Source organism: Chinchilla lanigera, unplaced genomic scaffold, assembly GCF_000276665.1.
Source record: "Chinchilla lanigera isolate Chin_1 unplaced genomic scaffold, ChiLan1.0 scaffold00052, whole genome shotgun sequence".
NCBI classification, from domain to species: Eukaryota; Metazoa; Chordata; class Mammalia; order Rodentia; family Chinchillidae; genus Chinchilla; species Chinchilla lanigera.
The window spans coordinates 9,370,481-9,386,573 of record NW_004955453.1 but is presented as its reverse complement, the minus strand read 5'-3'; the positions used below and the strand labels follow the sequence as shown (position 1 = coordinate 9,386,573).

General features: G+C 38.3%; 1 protein-coding gene across 7 annotated transcripts in view; it reads right to left on the bottom strand.

Annotated features, from left to right (window-relative positions):
- Positions 1-16,093, bottom strand: part of Dock10 (dedicator of cytokinesis 10) — a 195,036-nt gene that overhangs the window by 37,997 nt on the left and 140,946 nt on the right. For all 7 annotated transcript variants that reach the window (XM_005395477.2, XM_005395478.2, XM_013519950.1 and 4 more), the window contains exons 28-31: positions 9,852-9,998; positions 4,644-4,727; positions 2,370-2,466; positions 741-785 (exon numbers count right to left, since the gene is read on the bottom strand). In XM_005395477.2, the coding sequence (XP_005395534.1) occupies positions 741-785; positions 2,370-2,466; positions 4,644-4,727; positions 9,852-9,998 (373 nt within the window). The remainder of the gene's footprint in view (positions 1-740; positions 786-2,369; positions 2,467-4,643; positions 4,728-9,851; positions 9,999-16,093) is intronic.

Here is a 16,093-nt window from a genome sequence, read left to right as displayed (position 1 = left end):
TATATACATATATGTATATACATATATATATACACACATATATATAATCTTAAAAAGGTGAATTCATAGAAGCAGAGAGTAGAGCAACAGTTGGCAGGGGCTAGAGAATGAAAGAAATTAGGAAATTTTGGTTAAAGGGTACAAACTTTCAATTATAAGATGAATATATTCTAGAGACCAAATGTATAGCATGATAACTATAGTTAATTGTACTGTATAATAGCATATAAAGCTGTTTATAAAAATAGGATGTAGGGGTGCATGCCTTTGATCACCACTTCCTGGGAGGTGTAGGCAGTGGGGTCACAAGTTTGAGACTGGTCTAGGCAACTTCACATGACCTTATCTAAACATAAAGTTAACAAAGCGTGGAGAGGTAGCTCAGTGGCTGAGTGCTTACATATCCCATGTGAGGACACGGATACAGCAATCCCCAGTAGTTACATTGAAGAAGTATGTATTTTATGTGAGAATTTTATTCCTGGTATATACTAAGAAAATTTCAGATGCTTTGAGAACTTATGAAAATTCTATGTTTGGAGGGTAACATATGAAATAATTGAAGTCAGGTAATCATTAAATAATCTGTGGCAAAAAAGTTCAGTCAACTTTTTGGATTTTGTATATATTATAGACATGGTTATTTACTAGTACACAAAAGCTGCTAATTTGTAATATCTATACTCATCAATAACATTAGACATATTTTTGATGCTTAGGTAATATAAGCTATTATTTACCTGAGGCATGTAACTCTTGAATTGATTCTGAAGGTGTCAAAGGATCTAGATTCAATATAAATTAACAAAATGGTTAGATACAAGTGTACTCAGATATACACATATATTTATTAACTATGTATAATTTACATTGGAAAGTTAAAATATATTTTTTAAATTATAAGTAAATCTCTTAATGTTGCCATTTTTCAAGAACACCTTAAATTGGTTGTTTCCCTAAGAAAGAATCATGAGTGCATGTTTTTCTAAAAAGAAAACCTGCTGTGAAACATATTTTTATACTCACTATTTATGGTATCCAGCATACAAAAAGACTCACCAGGCCTTTTCCAGAGCTAGTGATTGATAGCTACTGGAAGCATAATGACCAAATCAGGGTTTACCCTTTCGAATATCTTCACTAGCTTAGCTAACCAATAATGACTTCACACTAATTTATAAAACAAACTCAAATCAGAACAAACAGAAGCCTGAATATGTTATAGTCTAATATATCATGTCCACCCCTTTTTCTTTAAAATGTGCTTTATACGTTAGAAAATAATAGAATAATATACATAGGTTATAATTAAAATTAAAGTGCCAAAATGTTTATAGATTTAATAATATAATTTTCCTTCTAAACTATTAGTGTAAGCTATAATAATTACAATGAAGTCCTTTATCATCGCAGTTTCTGCCCTTATGAATATTAAAATCATGCCTTCTGAATAGTTTATTCATTGCTTAGAAGCATTTCAAGTTCCAAAATCATTTCAGTCTTTTCTTTGCCTCTTGATGTTTGATTAGTTTCTGATGTCTAAATGTATAATGTTTATACTCTATCATGATTTTCCTGTTATGTATATTGTAATGTACATGCTATATTCATACTATACATTATATATACATACACATACACAATTTTTTAATTTGCAAAAGTAATAAATAAAAAAACCTGTTAGGTTAAAATAAAATAAATAAAAATAACCTGTAGGCTATGCTCTAATAGTACATCAAACAAAATATGAAGCTCCATTCTTACCTGCACATACAATCTCTTCCTCTCTTTGGCTTAGGAGTGTCAGGTATTTATAATGTTTCCCTCCCCTCCTCTCCTCTCTCTTTTCCTCCCCTGCCGTCACCTCCCCTGCACCCCGCTTCCCTTCCCTCTTCCCTTCTCTCTCTTCCTTACAATATACAAATGTTCCATGTACAACTTGTCTAGAGTAACTTCATTTTAACAAAATTATACACACTGAGTGATAATCTTAAATCATACTCAGAGGTATAACTTTTTCTCCCTGTAATTTTTATATCTCAAAACTCTATGGAAAGCTGTCTTTTGTAGCTAGTGAGGCACAAGACAGTATGCTTCTAGACTGAAATTATAATCTGGTTTAAAATTGTGTTGACTTTCTCTTTAATGAAGAGAGGAAGACAAAAATTTAGAAATATAGAGTTGTGTTCATCAAACATGCCAACAACTTCTGCATTTTCTCCAGGTTACCTGGCTCTGACACCCATGCTACAACTTCAAATAAAGCTGTGATCGAGGAATCAGGAAAACGGTATATATATTAAAAAAAAGGCAAAAACCAAGAGTATTCACCTGAGAGGAACTAAGAAAAATGAGGAACTGTTCATTACCTGGAATGTTTGCTGATCTTATGGGGAGACACAAAGGGATAAAGTGCTCATGTTGACATACTTCTTGGATAAAATCAAATTTATACTGGCATAAGGTCTAAAAGAGGAAAATGGAATGACTACTATTTGTACATCAAGAAAGGCAATAAATACAAACAAAAAATATGCTTTTGAACTTCATCCCTAAAAGAGGTAATTACTTTTTGCGACAACTAAGTCATTTTAAATTTTTTTCTTTTCATTTTTACATTTAAAAGGTCTGTCCCCTCCAAAGTGGGCTGTCTTTGAAGACTACTCAAGGCCTCCTCAGGAAATGATCCCATTTGTAACCTACATTCAGTTTCCACATGAGGTAAGATCCTGATTTCTCTTTTCAGCTTCTGTTAGTTGAGGTCATAACGTGTTAATTGTGAGGAAAATCTTGCTGTACCACGTGCACAGAGCTCCCTCAAAAACTAACTAAAATCATACAACAAACCCTACTAGCAAAAAGCAAGATCTATAGTTAAAATAGTGAAGCCGATCATCTGAAATTAAACTGAAACTGTTTGTGTCACTTGTTCTGAGCTTATGTTATTTAATGGGCTTTTTCTTTGCTGCCTCATCAAAAGGTCTGTCTTTTCAATAAGGTTTCAATGTAGAAGTAATAAAGTCTGGACATGGTCTCTGAGGACGATAACACATGTATTAAGAAGAATCATAACTGTAGGTACAATTATCACATTCATAACTGCTCTAGTTTTACTCTCATACATGTTAAATAATCATTCTTAAGACTAAGTTAGATTGTCATTACTATATTCACTAATACCAGCACATACAGTGAAAGATTTCCCATATACTTAGATGTTTTAGAATCATTGTGGCAACATTAGTCAATATTTTAAAATCTTGCCATTTCAAACAAGGATAGCATTTGACCTTTTTGTGCAGTAAAGTCCATAGGAATATAATTAAATTACTTATGTTAATTATCCTTCACTGAGAACATTCTCTTTGGTCTTTCAAAAATGTATAATTTAGGTCTACTGCAATTATATCTAAATGGATGGTCTACAAATGTCATGCATAGTAGGAGCACAAACAGAGAATATCCTTTCACGGAATATTTAGAAGAGTGGATTTTCAAAACCAAATGACACATAACCAAACATAATTCCCCACCCCAGAACAATAACGTTCAGGCTCCTAAGCATGACCTAAAAGGCTTAGGATTGTCGTTATTTTCTTTGGGTTTTTTATATCAATTGTTCTTTCCCAACCTAGGTCATTTCCCCTTGGGCATTTCCCTTTTTCTCAATGGACAAATGTTAATGGGGGAGTTATTAATTCAGGGGCCCTGTCTTCCTTCCTTAAAAGGCAGGTGTATGACCCAAAGTAGATTGATCTCCTGCTTCCTATATGGAATTTCAACCCAAAACAGATTGTTAAGATGGAGAAAATGGCTCCAGCTGATTAATTATGTAGCAGCAGCAGCAGCAGCAGCAGCGCCCTAGTCAAATGGTCCCTCATTTGTGATCATTCCTGTGCTCTGTAAAGTGCCCTGGTACCGGTTCATTTCAAAGCCCAGGTCTCCAGCTGTTTATTTAATGCTGCTTACTCCCAGTATCCTTTCATAAACTCCCCTTTCACGAGTTAGAATCAGATTCTGTTGTGTGCAGCCCTCAGAGTTCTAACTGATGCAACAATCTTGATCTGCCAATTTCTAGTCTTCACTTCCTCCACCACATCACATCTCCGTGGTTTTTAACTTGAGAATGCCTGAGAATCACCTGAAAGTCTCATTAAAGCAGATTTCTGGGCCCCTGTGATGCTCCCTGATTGGTTTAGGAACCACACTTGGAGAGCTATTGCTCTGAAACACAGAGTTCCCTCGTGATCTCTCTGACACACACCTTTAGTTGTGTAGAGTGATCAGTTCACATGGGTTGCCTGTTTTGCCTAGACTTAAGGGTTTTCCAAGGATATAGAACTTTTGGTGTTAAATCTAAGAGAGCCCAGCATAAACTGAAGTGAGTTACTCCCTTTCAAACAACAGAGAATAGAAATGAAGTACAAACACTCATCCACTCCTTTGCCTCCATTAAGGAAGGACTTGGGAGACTTTCTCAGTAGGTGGAGCATTTAAAAGGCTGCATTTCCTTGGTGCAGATGTTATTTTTTCATACAGAGAATGGATAGGTTAATATTTAGGCAGATATAAACAGAGACGAATTTATAAATAAATAATATAATGCAGAGTTCAGCAAATAATCCACCTCCTGTGGTCCTTACCTTCAGATCCCCGGAGGAAAACATGCTGATGTAATTGTTAACTATCCTAAACACAAATCCTCGGTCCATGAATGTAAAGCAGCGCTAAAAAGGATAAAATGCTAAGTTCAAACATTTGTGCTTGGGGAATCATTGCAGATTTTAGGAAAAATGATTATACATATTGAAGCAGATTAATCCACTTAGCTAAATGCGTTGTATAAATGTCTTTAAGAATCTCGAAAATATGTTCAAACACTCATTCACAAATGGCAACTCATTCAAATACCAGAGTATTTTGCAAATCAGAAAGTTGCAAACCCGTATTTGTCAACTGTATGAAACACCACCTAGACTTTTTCAGTGGAATGTTACAGCCCTTATCTTTTCATATAGAAAAGCGCAGATTTTAGTTGTCTGTTTCTTAACTTCTTGGTTATATTTTATTACTGTTCTTTAGTAATTTGATTCTGCATTGCTTGAGCGGAGACTGTCTGCTGCACAGCACTAAGTAGCAATGGGGCTGAGATGGGGCTGGAAGGCTTCTTCAATCTCACAAGACCTTTTAAGAGAGTACCTGTTCTCCTTTTCACTTGAGAATGTTTAAATTTGAAGAATGAAGGGAAAGGAGGAAAGCCTGAGATTTCCTTTAGTGAGCTGCCCACTGTCTTTCTTATTTTGTTGTCAGATTGTCTTTATTGTAGCAAGGAGAGACTTAGGCAGTAGGTAGGTTCGGAGGAGCATCTGTACTTGCTCTGAAACACTAAAATCCATCCTATCTGTAACTGAGCTGTAGTAGTCAAGAGTGCATTGGCAGCAAGTGAACTAGGAGGCACTGATCGTATTTACTCATGGGATGTCTTGGGGAGGCACCGTGGCAGATTGCTGCCTCTTGACATGCAAGTTTTCTTCTATTCACCCCCAGGTGTGGAAGCACACACTGTACTGAGAATCATGCAGGTGTACACCACACGGTGAGCAGAACATCTTTCTCCTGTCCAAAGAGTTAAGACAGTGTATTACAATGGTTTTGTGTTTCTTGTTTCTCTTCTCAATTTTACTCTCAATTCTCTTTTCTCAGTAAGGCCTGGACATAAATTGCTATACTACCAAGTGGAAATTCTTCCACTGAAATACACCTGTGTGTAAGCAAGGGCAATTTTCTTTAACAAGGCTCTTCCATTTGTTAAGTCATTTCTGTTTTTGTTTTACTTTCCATTTTTCTTTTGAGTTTTGTCATGTACCTATTCATTACTGTGTAATATTGCTTCATTTATGTTTTCATTTTTACTATAAATTTTAGTTCTTTTTATTCAGTAGGGAGGAGGATGTTTCCTTCCATCTCTTGACAGAAGAGTGGGAGTGGGAGATACGATGGCATAATCATTGCCTCAGAAGAAAGACAGAGAGCAGTAAGTGGTGGAGGGATGAACACCTGTGCCTTCCACGCAGTGCTGGATGCTGGCAGATGTGTTCATCCTCCTAGGCTCTGCGTCTGTAGGCGGCTGTCCCAGCCTGGCCACCCTCGCGATGTCCCCAGCCTGGAGCTCTCTCCAGGAAAAATCTGCTGTCCCCTTCCTGCTGACCAGGGGTCCTCATCTCACCATGCAGGGAGAGGAAGATCACTGAGGACATCTCTGTGCCCTAGGAACTTCTGAAGGAAGAGCAGGAGAAATGGGGCCCTGGGGAATCTTTGGCGAACATGTAAAGGCTCTTTGATTCCATGGAAGAAGGGCTGATGAGTCCTGTCACTGAACCAGTCCAGGACAACTGCCACATCCTAAAGGAGGTTGCTCTGGCTACTCTGCAGATAGACCTCCGAGCTCTTGTAGAGGACTTGTCTCCAGCATCCATGAATAGGGAGGATGGGAGAAGACCACACTGGAGAGCAAAAAGGTCAACTTGGGTTCCTTGAATTTGAAAAAAGGTATCTAATGTGGAAGCTTGTCATCTCTTTCCAAGGGACAAAGAGGGGTTATTCTTAGGATGCAAGATCATCGGAGTCAGCCCTCCTTCTACAAAGGTCCTCCTACAGGTTCAGCTTCACCAAGTGTGTGATGGGTCCTGCGTCTGCTGAACCCTAGTGTCTCCTTTTCCTCAGGTACAATAATACTCCTGCCCAAGGCTGAGGCCTGGGGAGAAGGTTTCTTGCTTTTGTTTTTGCATAACTTAATGTTGTATATGAACTGAAAGTAAATTATAGCAGGTTTTGGTACACCGTGGCCCATGGGCCAAAGCAGCCTGCCTACCACCTGTTTCCTAGAAAGCGTTCTCCTGGAACACAGCCATATTTGATCATTTATGTTTTTCTAGAGTGAAATGTCCATTGCTCTTTCTGGGTTACAATAACAGAGTTGAGTAGTTGTGACAGATGATATGGCTTACAAAACTGAACATATTCAGCTTGTGGCCATTTACAGAAAATGTTTGCAGACTCCTGATTTACAGAATAGCTTATATTCTGCTAGACTTTTTCTCAGTTTGATTCATAAGCTAAAAGCCAAATATTCTAAGTTACATTCAGAAAGGTATTGTTGTAATTAAAAAAATATTTATTTTACCAAGAGTGAGAGTAAGGAGGAATGTACTCTATAATTGGTTCAGGGATGAGTGATGGAATTTCAGATTGCAAAAAAGATCCACAGGAATGCCCTTGTCATGCCCTTCTGTATGTTACAAAGCCATTGGTTCCATTATTCCCCCCTGGATACTTTTCTTTTGCCCTCATAATTAGGCATTAGCCTATCCATCAGCTATTGCAAAGATGAGCTCAGTGGAAAAGTCACTTACTACCAAAGCATAGACTATTTAAGCCAAATATAGTAGATATGAAGATTTCCCCCTTTCCCAGAGACTTACCAGTCCATCTTTTTTTTGAACACATTTTTCTCAAACATATTTACTAAGACACCAAGTTTTTACCTTATATTAGATTATTTCCAAATGTTTTTCAAAAACTAGTTGAAATAAAGCAGGGAATGACAGGGTGAGTGGGGGAAAGGATATGCATATTTAAGCAGGAAGATAAAAATCAGAATGAACCTGTCTTTGTTATCAGCTTGTTAGTGTGCCTTATAAGAAAAGTATCTAAGCTGGTGTACTCAGGTATGAGTTGTGATGTAGTTTGGTAATAAAAAATTGAAAAAGGTTCATAGATTGTACAGAGTCCATTCAAAAACGATCTACTTCAAGGATAGAACAGCAAAAAAAAAAAAAAAAAAAACTGTACAAGATTTTTGGTGTAATTGCTGTGAAAATATTACTTCACCATGATGCAAAGTGAGAGAAGATGCTTATTAAACCAGGACATTTTTTTTATATGCCCACACACTGGTTTCCAGAGATTCTGTTCCCTCTTCATTCTTGGAAAACATTCTTGGTACAACTACAACATTGCAACAATATTTTCACTGTTAAATTCCAATGATGATTGGGTCCCAGTATTTGACTACTAATATATAATTGAATGACCAAAGAGGTAGATGTCATATGCAGTTCATGTGAGCAAATAAATACTATCAATTGCTAGGAATATAAAAAATTTATCCCAACATAGGGAGTGGGCAATGTCAAACTATTAAAAGCTGAAAATTCATCAGTTCCTTAAAACTGTGCCAAATGATAGCATTTAGCTTTTAAAAATTACTTTCCTTTTCCTTTTTTTCTCATGTAGTTCCAATGATTTATTTAATGAACCTTCCAAGATGTTTCTTTTCAGTATTCCGTGTTCACAAATGCCACTACAATTACAAATTAAATATAACAGAGTATGATGGACTGAACTAATCTTTCCATTCATAAACTTCTCGTTATGTGTGCTAGTTTCAATTTGGAATCCACATAAGCTACATATGTCAACTCTCTTTATCTGTTGTGAATCTGTGCTTTTCACTTACGGAGTCCACCAAACCACTGATGGGTACCATTTCATTGTTAATATTGGACATTTTTTGTTTGCCCCCATTTGACATATTAACTTATGCATCACCAGCAGCAATCTTTGCACCAGTGAGCATCACGGAAGATTCATTCATTCCAACAGTAACAGAGCATACAAATCAAGGTAATAGATATGGGATCTTTTCTGTTTTCTAAAGACTTGTTTATTCATTTTTTCTTTGCAATTTGGACAGGAACAGTGCAGATATTCCCTTAAACATATTTTGCTTACAGACTTGACTATACACAATTTTTCCCCCAAATTTCCTACACTTTTAAGCACTTTAAGTGAACTACCAGCATAGCAATAAATTTTATTCCAATAGGTGTTAAAATGTGGTAGAAAACCAGAGTAATTTTTTTCCTTTACCTTTTATCCCTGACCATCCTTTTCCTTTACTGGAACAAAGAAAAAGAAAAACACGAGAGGCAAAGCATTGAAGAAAAAAATAAATTCATGATAAAAACAAATTTAGTGTATAATGTGAGAGTTTGTAGCACCTTTCAAAAGAATTTAGATTGGATTACAGTTCACCCAAGACAACTTAGGTTAAATTTTCATCTACTTTATGCTTCTTAGTTTCATATTAGCATTAATTTGTAAATTACCATAGTCACTCAGTATATTGTGATGTCTATGATAAACAAGTGGTTTTATCAAAGGTGTAGTAGTTAATACTTGGATAAGAGAAAGAAGAGAAGAAAATCAGTCTTCCTAAGTTATTATCTGTTAAGGGATATTCCATAAGTTTGCATGTTGACATTTGGACTTTGCATTTTTTCTTCTCAACTCAGTGTGACTGCCTGTAATCCAAAGAAATATGACCAACTTTCATATTCATCCAGTTAAGACAGTAGCTCTTTTATACTTAAACTGACAATTTTCTTTGTTCAGCACATGATCTTTTCATCATATAAAAGAAAGCTTAGCAGCAATATAACAAATGAGAGAAATTCCCAAACGTCTCCCTGAAATGGCTATTTGGTGTCATGATCACACCTGTCAGTGATCCAGAATGTCACCTCAAGGGTGGAAATGCAGGACAGAATAATAGTGCTGCAATGAGGTATCTTTTCAAGCGTTTCATTTTTCTCCTTAAAAATACTCAGCAGCACTTTGATTTGGTAACACTCAAATGGATGCTTTTATCTAACCTTAGTGTTTCTTCAGTGAGACTCCCAAGTTAGAAACGATAATAAAGTTATTCACTGCTTATCATAGTGATGTGAATCAATTAACATTTCAGATATCTTGCACCACTGCAGAGTTGCGGTCTCACAGAACGGTACCTTAAGGAATCTGGCAACACTGTGGTTTGCCCTTTTTGTTTCTTCAAGTGCTTCCTTGTATTTCCAAGTCACGTGATCACACAGAACCATCACAAGATTGTCCAATTCATTTTGGTAAGATTCAGGAAATCTTTGAGCCCGGGGAAGCTAAGGAAAGAACAGATTATTTATAATCTGACTTATAAAGTAAGACTTCAATAGGCGCTAACTTGAAAGACCTACTGTAGAGACTGTCAAATAAAAAGAGTTCTTTGACAGCAATAATAAAATAGAAACTTTTTAAATTTCAGTGATGCTTTCTGCCATATTCATTTAGTGTTCCTCTCTATTTTGACCACTACATTTTCACTTTTCATTTAAGAGTAAATTATATCATGTTAATTGCAAACTATTCCAATATAAAATGAGCAAAGTACAATATGAGGCATTTTACGACTTATCACATCTCAATTCCGTTCTCTTGCCTCCCAACAAACAACTACTATTAAAAGTCTAATGAGTATTTTTCTGAACTTTTTGGATACATAGCTTCATGTAATTAAAAATAAATTTATTTGATTTAAAAAAATTAGAAATTCTTTGTAATAATCAACTAAGAAATCAGTGAGTGAATAATAGGATGAGCACAGATATAGTTTGAAACACTCTCTGGTAATTGGTGTGACCTGACTGTTCTTCAGAAGGGGCTCACAAATCAAGCTGCTGTGACACCGGATGCAGAAAGGCATGGCTGAAAGAGGGCATAATAATTTAATAACGCCTTAAGAGGGCTCTTTCGACTTCTGCACATAAGCGTAAAGTTCGAGATGGCCAAGTTGTTCACTTCTTGAATTTATACAGACCATTTCTACAAAACAGATAAGACTCATTAACCTTTGTAAGTTGGCTTTAGATAGATCTTTTGCAAAAAGGGCAGGGGGCCAAGAGATGGAGGGAAGTGTACCAAGGAAGAAAGAAGGATGAAAAAATTATTAAAAAATTAAAAAATGACACACAGATGCATTTTTACCATAGTTATATTTTTACTATAAGGAAACAGAATTTAGAGTTAGATGGAAGTCTTTCTTTCTTTTTCTTTTTCTTTCTTTCTTTCTTTCTTTCTTTCTTTCTTTCTTTCTTTCTTTCTTTCTTTTCTCTTCTTGCTTTTGACAGGATCTTGCTATATAGTTCAGCCTGAACTTGAACTCACTAAGTAGGCCAGGCTGGCCTTTAACTTGGGGCAATCCTCCTTTCTCAGCCTCTTGAGTGCTGGGATTATAGGTGTGCATTACCTCACTCACTGGACTACACATTGCTAAATAGTGAGCACCCAGCCTTCCATGTTGGAAGCATAAGAACCATAAAAGCTGAAGTTACAAGAGTTGAATAACATGGAGAATTAAGAGTGGAACACTGGAGGTGGCTTAGGCTTTTTTTTTTTTTTTTTTTTTTTTTTTTTAGGCAATTTACAAGGACATCACTGTATAGGTATTTTGAGGTTCTCACAGATACTCTTTGTATTAAAATTTATTTTTGAAATCAAATGAGTTAACAACAAATCAGTCTAACTTAATTAATCACTGTAATGGTTGATACATTGTGTCAACTTGAGAAGTTTAGAAGCTTAACTAAGTAACTCAGCAGCTGTACTTACTACGGTATGCAGGACATTCCCTATAGTTGCTGTTTATGCCCTGGGATGTTGTAATGGCTGATTCATTGTGTCAATTTGAGAAGTTTAGAAGTTTAACTAGGCAACTCAGCAGGGGGCAGGGGTCCTCACATTGTAAATATCCTCAGCCTGTGCAAGAGGAGGGCACAGAGATGATGTGAATGCTACACCTGCTCTAGAGTGGGTAGCCTGCATACAATTTAAGGGAGAAAAAGAGGCTCGCTCTGTCCCCTCTTTGCTCTTGTTGCTTTTGCTGTCTTCCGCTGCTGTGCAATGTTGCCCCTGTGACCCGCTGCCCTGCTTGGGAGCCAGTTGATTATGGACTGAAACCTCCACAAACTGTGAGCTAAATAAACTTTCCTTTCTTAATTTTGGGTGTTGGGAATTTTATCTCAGCAACAAGAAAAAAGTAACTAGCACAGTCACACACATCATTTTCATTCTGCCCCATATACCTTGGGCAATGATAAACTGATAAACAATTCACCTACAGGAAAGAAATAATCACTTTTCAACTAATTAGAGTACATTTGTCAGGGTATAAAATCCGCAGAACATACTAATACCACCTTCAGTGCACAGGGGCATGTATTAATCTCTTGGCTTTCATGTTCCCTTTCTGTTCCCTTCTGTGTACCTTCTCTTCAAATTCTTCTTTTGGCCCACTCTTCCTCTTAACTCAAAGACATGTGATCTGATAAGTAAATTTTCCCTGGGAAAATATCACAAAGGCTAGAAGTGGAGGAATTCTCACACTAGGGATGTAGAATTTCCTGTTTCAGGACAGGAAAGAAAGGAAGTGAGGAGACGGCATGAAACAGGGGGACAAAGTTGGAACAGGGAGGAGAACCTGGTCTATGACCACCATCATAAGGAATGGGCCTTGGATGTAGGGGCTGGACTTTAGGTATTTGGGAATTTGTTAGGAATAAGATCAGTGATGGAGAATAAAAGGTGTGGCCACTACAAGGTACCAGAATGTCTCTACTGGCTAGCAGATTGAGAATATAACAGCAGGTCCCAGGAGAGCCAAACCCACCATATGCAGGATAGCTGGGGTCAGATAGGAGACACAGTACGCCTAACCACACTGTGGGTCCAGGGGCTTAAACCTAGACATCTCTCCTGACTCCTTCAGACCTTCTGTACTCCCAAAACTGATGGCTAATATTTCTTTAATGGTGGAGAAAGCCATTCATTTCATAATTTAAAAAGTGCAAATAACTTGGAGAAGTTTAAAGTGGATACTTTTGTGTCAAATGATGATATTGGATATTTTCCTATTGTGGTTCATGGTTGGAAAATTGGGAGGTGGGCCCCTGAGAGACGGCTGGAGTGTGGGGCTGCCACTGAAGGAGGTAATGAGGGGAATTTCTGATCCCAACTTGGCTTAAGGCCAAGGAGATAGGAATCATTCTTATCTTCATGGTAGATTCTTTTCTTCCTCCCAGGCAGGAGATTCTTATCTCTGGAGCAGATGCAGTCAAAAAGCAAACACAGGATTTACAGTGAAAGGTGAAACTGCAGAAATGACTAAAGGTGCAGGCTTTCTGTCATGCTGAAGTCAAGGCTGGGGGTGGAGACCCTTGGGGTCTACATGCATGGACAGGAGCCTCTGGGTAGCTGACTCCCAGCAGGTGGCCTTGGACACTTCTCTTAACCTTCAGTGGTTGTAGAAGTGTCCTATCTTTCCCTGTTAGCAATCAGTTTTTCTCCCAAGGAGAAGACACTGTAAGGCCTTGCCCTTGGAAGGAAATAAGAAAACCCTCAGGGAGGTGAGTCATCTCCATCCCTGGGGATCAGGGCAAAAACATGAATATTTGCTGGGCCTAATAAAGTAGGGAAGAGGATAGTACACCATGAGAACCATAACAATTAGCTAGCATGTACCAGCGGGAGCCAGGGGGTACCTTTGATATCGTATAGTGAGGGTGTTTGATCAAGGGTCAGAGTTCACTGGCAAAGGGTGCTTTTTCAGGACCCAGGATGAAATAACACCTCCAAGCATAGGCAGCTCACTCTTAAAGTGGAATCCTGGAGATAGACACTTGAAGCAAAATTGGAAATGTCTGCGGTGTTCTGGCAAAAGATAGAGGACTGAGTAAAGAGAAGGTGGGAAGTGGACATGTGGGAGTGGATGTTCACTGATAACAGAAGACCCACCAGAGTATCAAGTTCCCAGGGAAACCCAGAAGACATACACACTCTGGCCATCAAGGAGGTACTGGGGATCGACATCACTAAGATGTTCAGTGGTGTCTCCTGCACGTTGGCAGGAGAAGCAGTTATGTGTGGCTTACTGGTGGCTATTGGGATAATGGGTCCTAACACTAACAGAGGCTGTGTCCTGTGCTTAATGTCCAGGAGTCTGAGGCCACAATTATCATGGTTAATAAGAAAGCTGGAGGGCCCATCATGGGGCTTTGACTGTCAGGGACCTGTAGAACAGGCTAATACTGCGTGGAATCCCTAGGGACAAAACAAATTTTCACAGTTCACATCCACAAAGAAGGCAAGACTGGACATTCCTAATTCCTTTCTCTGCTCCTAGTCCTAAGTCAGCTTTCAGATCTGGTATGAACTGACTGAAGAGGTGGCAGGCTCCCATGGGAAAGCCTGTATCTTGGTACTAAATAAAGCATATTTCATAGTGCTTTTCTCAATTCTTCTGCAAAGGGCCCATTAGCCATTTACTCAGTCTACTGTGGCCTAGGAAAGGGAATACTCATGTATTTCATGGACTGATGGACACAGGATCTGAGTTAACATTGGAAACCAAAAGCATCACCATGTTTTCCCTATTAAAGTTGGGACTTACAGGGATTAAAAGTGGAGTCTTGACTAATGTCCTGTTAGCAACAAATTCACTGGATGAAAAGATCCACCCAACAGTCATTTATCTTGTTCCAAATATATAGTTTATATTGACAAAACTGGTATTTGGAGTAGTGTTTCCCTGGGTGCTTGTCCCATGGAGCTAACCAGGTGGACGAAGAGATGGATGTGTTGACACTACCTCTCTGCAAATGGGAAAATAAACCAGAATATTGCCACTAATTCCCATCATCCCCGCCCTAAGCAACACTGTTGATTTACCCTCCTGGTAGGGGTCAGTATCAAGTGTAAGACTCTTGCCTTACCCCAGTGGGAACTGAGAGACACACATCGGGAACATAAATGGTGCCTGGGTGCTTCCTGGTCATCTCTGCCCAGTTGTCTTTGTGAATAGTCACAAGCAGCAACCCTGGCCTGAGTAGAGGGTGATGACCAGAGGCAAAGACAGTTCCGGAAAGGAGGTTTGGGTCACACTGTCAGGTTGTAATAGAAAATGGACTCCCATCCAGTATACTTCAGTTTCTTAGTTGAGCAGGTTAATAGTTCCTGTTACTACTGTATCCTACAAATAGTTGTTCACTGTGATGCATATTGTAAGAACCAACGTAAGACAGCTAAGTACTCTGTCTTTGTACTTCCCCTTACAGACCCCATAAAAACTCCCTGCCTGAGCCTTTGGCGTCTGAGATTTTGAAGGATAATTGATGCCTTGTCAGTGCCCATCTGATGTTCAATAAGTCTGTCTCCAAAGCCTGAGTGTCATTTTGGTGTTTCTGTTGCCATAGTTAGGTGAATCCCAGGAGCCTTCAGAGCCATGAGGAGGGTGAGGAGATGTAGACTGGGTCACAGAGGAAGAATGTGCTGATGGTACACAGGCTCCTGAGGAGACCGCGTGGCATGACAGCAGCTGCGGTTGATCTTACTAGCTTCCCTCATCTGTTTCCTTTCAGGACAAGAGGTCAGTGGGAACTATGGAGAGTAAATTCAGGAACATGTGCAATGTGCCCATGTGACCCACAGGCTGGGCACTCATAATGTGCAGAGTTCAGATTTTCCCTTAAGATAGAACATACTGGGAAGAACTCATCTTGGGAGCCGTTCAAGTGCTCATGCCAATGTAGCCCCCTGTTCACCAGCTGCTCTGATTCAGTGGGCTGGCAGAAGTCCTAGGGCTGGACCATCTGCCCATGGTGGGACTCCTTGAGCAGTCTTTGCTCTCAAACTGCCCAGCGGCCCTGCTAAGCCTTGCTCACTGGCAGGCTCTGTTTAGCTAATCTTTTTCCTTCCCTACTTTCTTTCACAGGTATCAGACTTCCTTATTCAGTTTTCTGTCCCTTTTGTCCTTTACAGCTATTTCTTTTTTTATTTTAAAGAGAATAAAAAAGTAATAGCAAAATAACAGCAACACAGAGAAAAACAATAAAAATAATACAGGGTTTCAAAACAAAATGATAGGAATTAACAGTGGTTGTTACATTATATATTGTTATTTTCAACAAAGTTGCTCAGATTACCAGATGTAAGAATGCAAGATTGATCAAACCATTAAAGAGAATAAAAAATGATAGAAAAATTAGAAACCCAAAAGGTACAATAGATATTGTGAAAGCAAAAGAAATTGCTCAAAGGGAAGGAATAACTGGGATGAGGGAAAAGAGAAAAAGAAAGAAAGAAGGAAGGGAAATACATATATATATATATATATATATATATATATATATATATAGAGAGAGAGAGAGAGAGAGAGAGAGAGAGA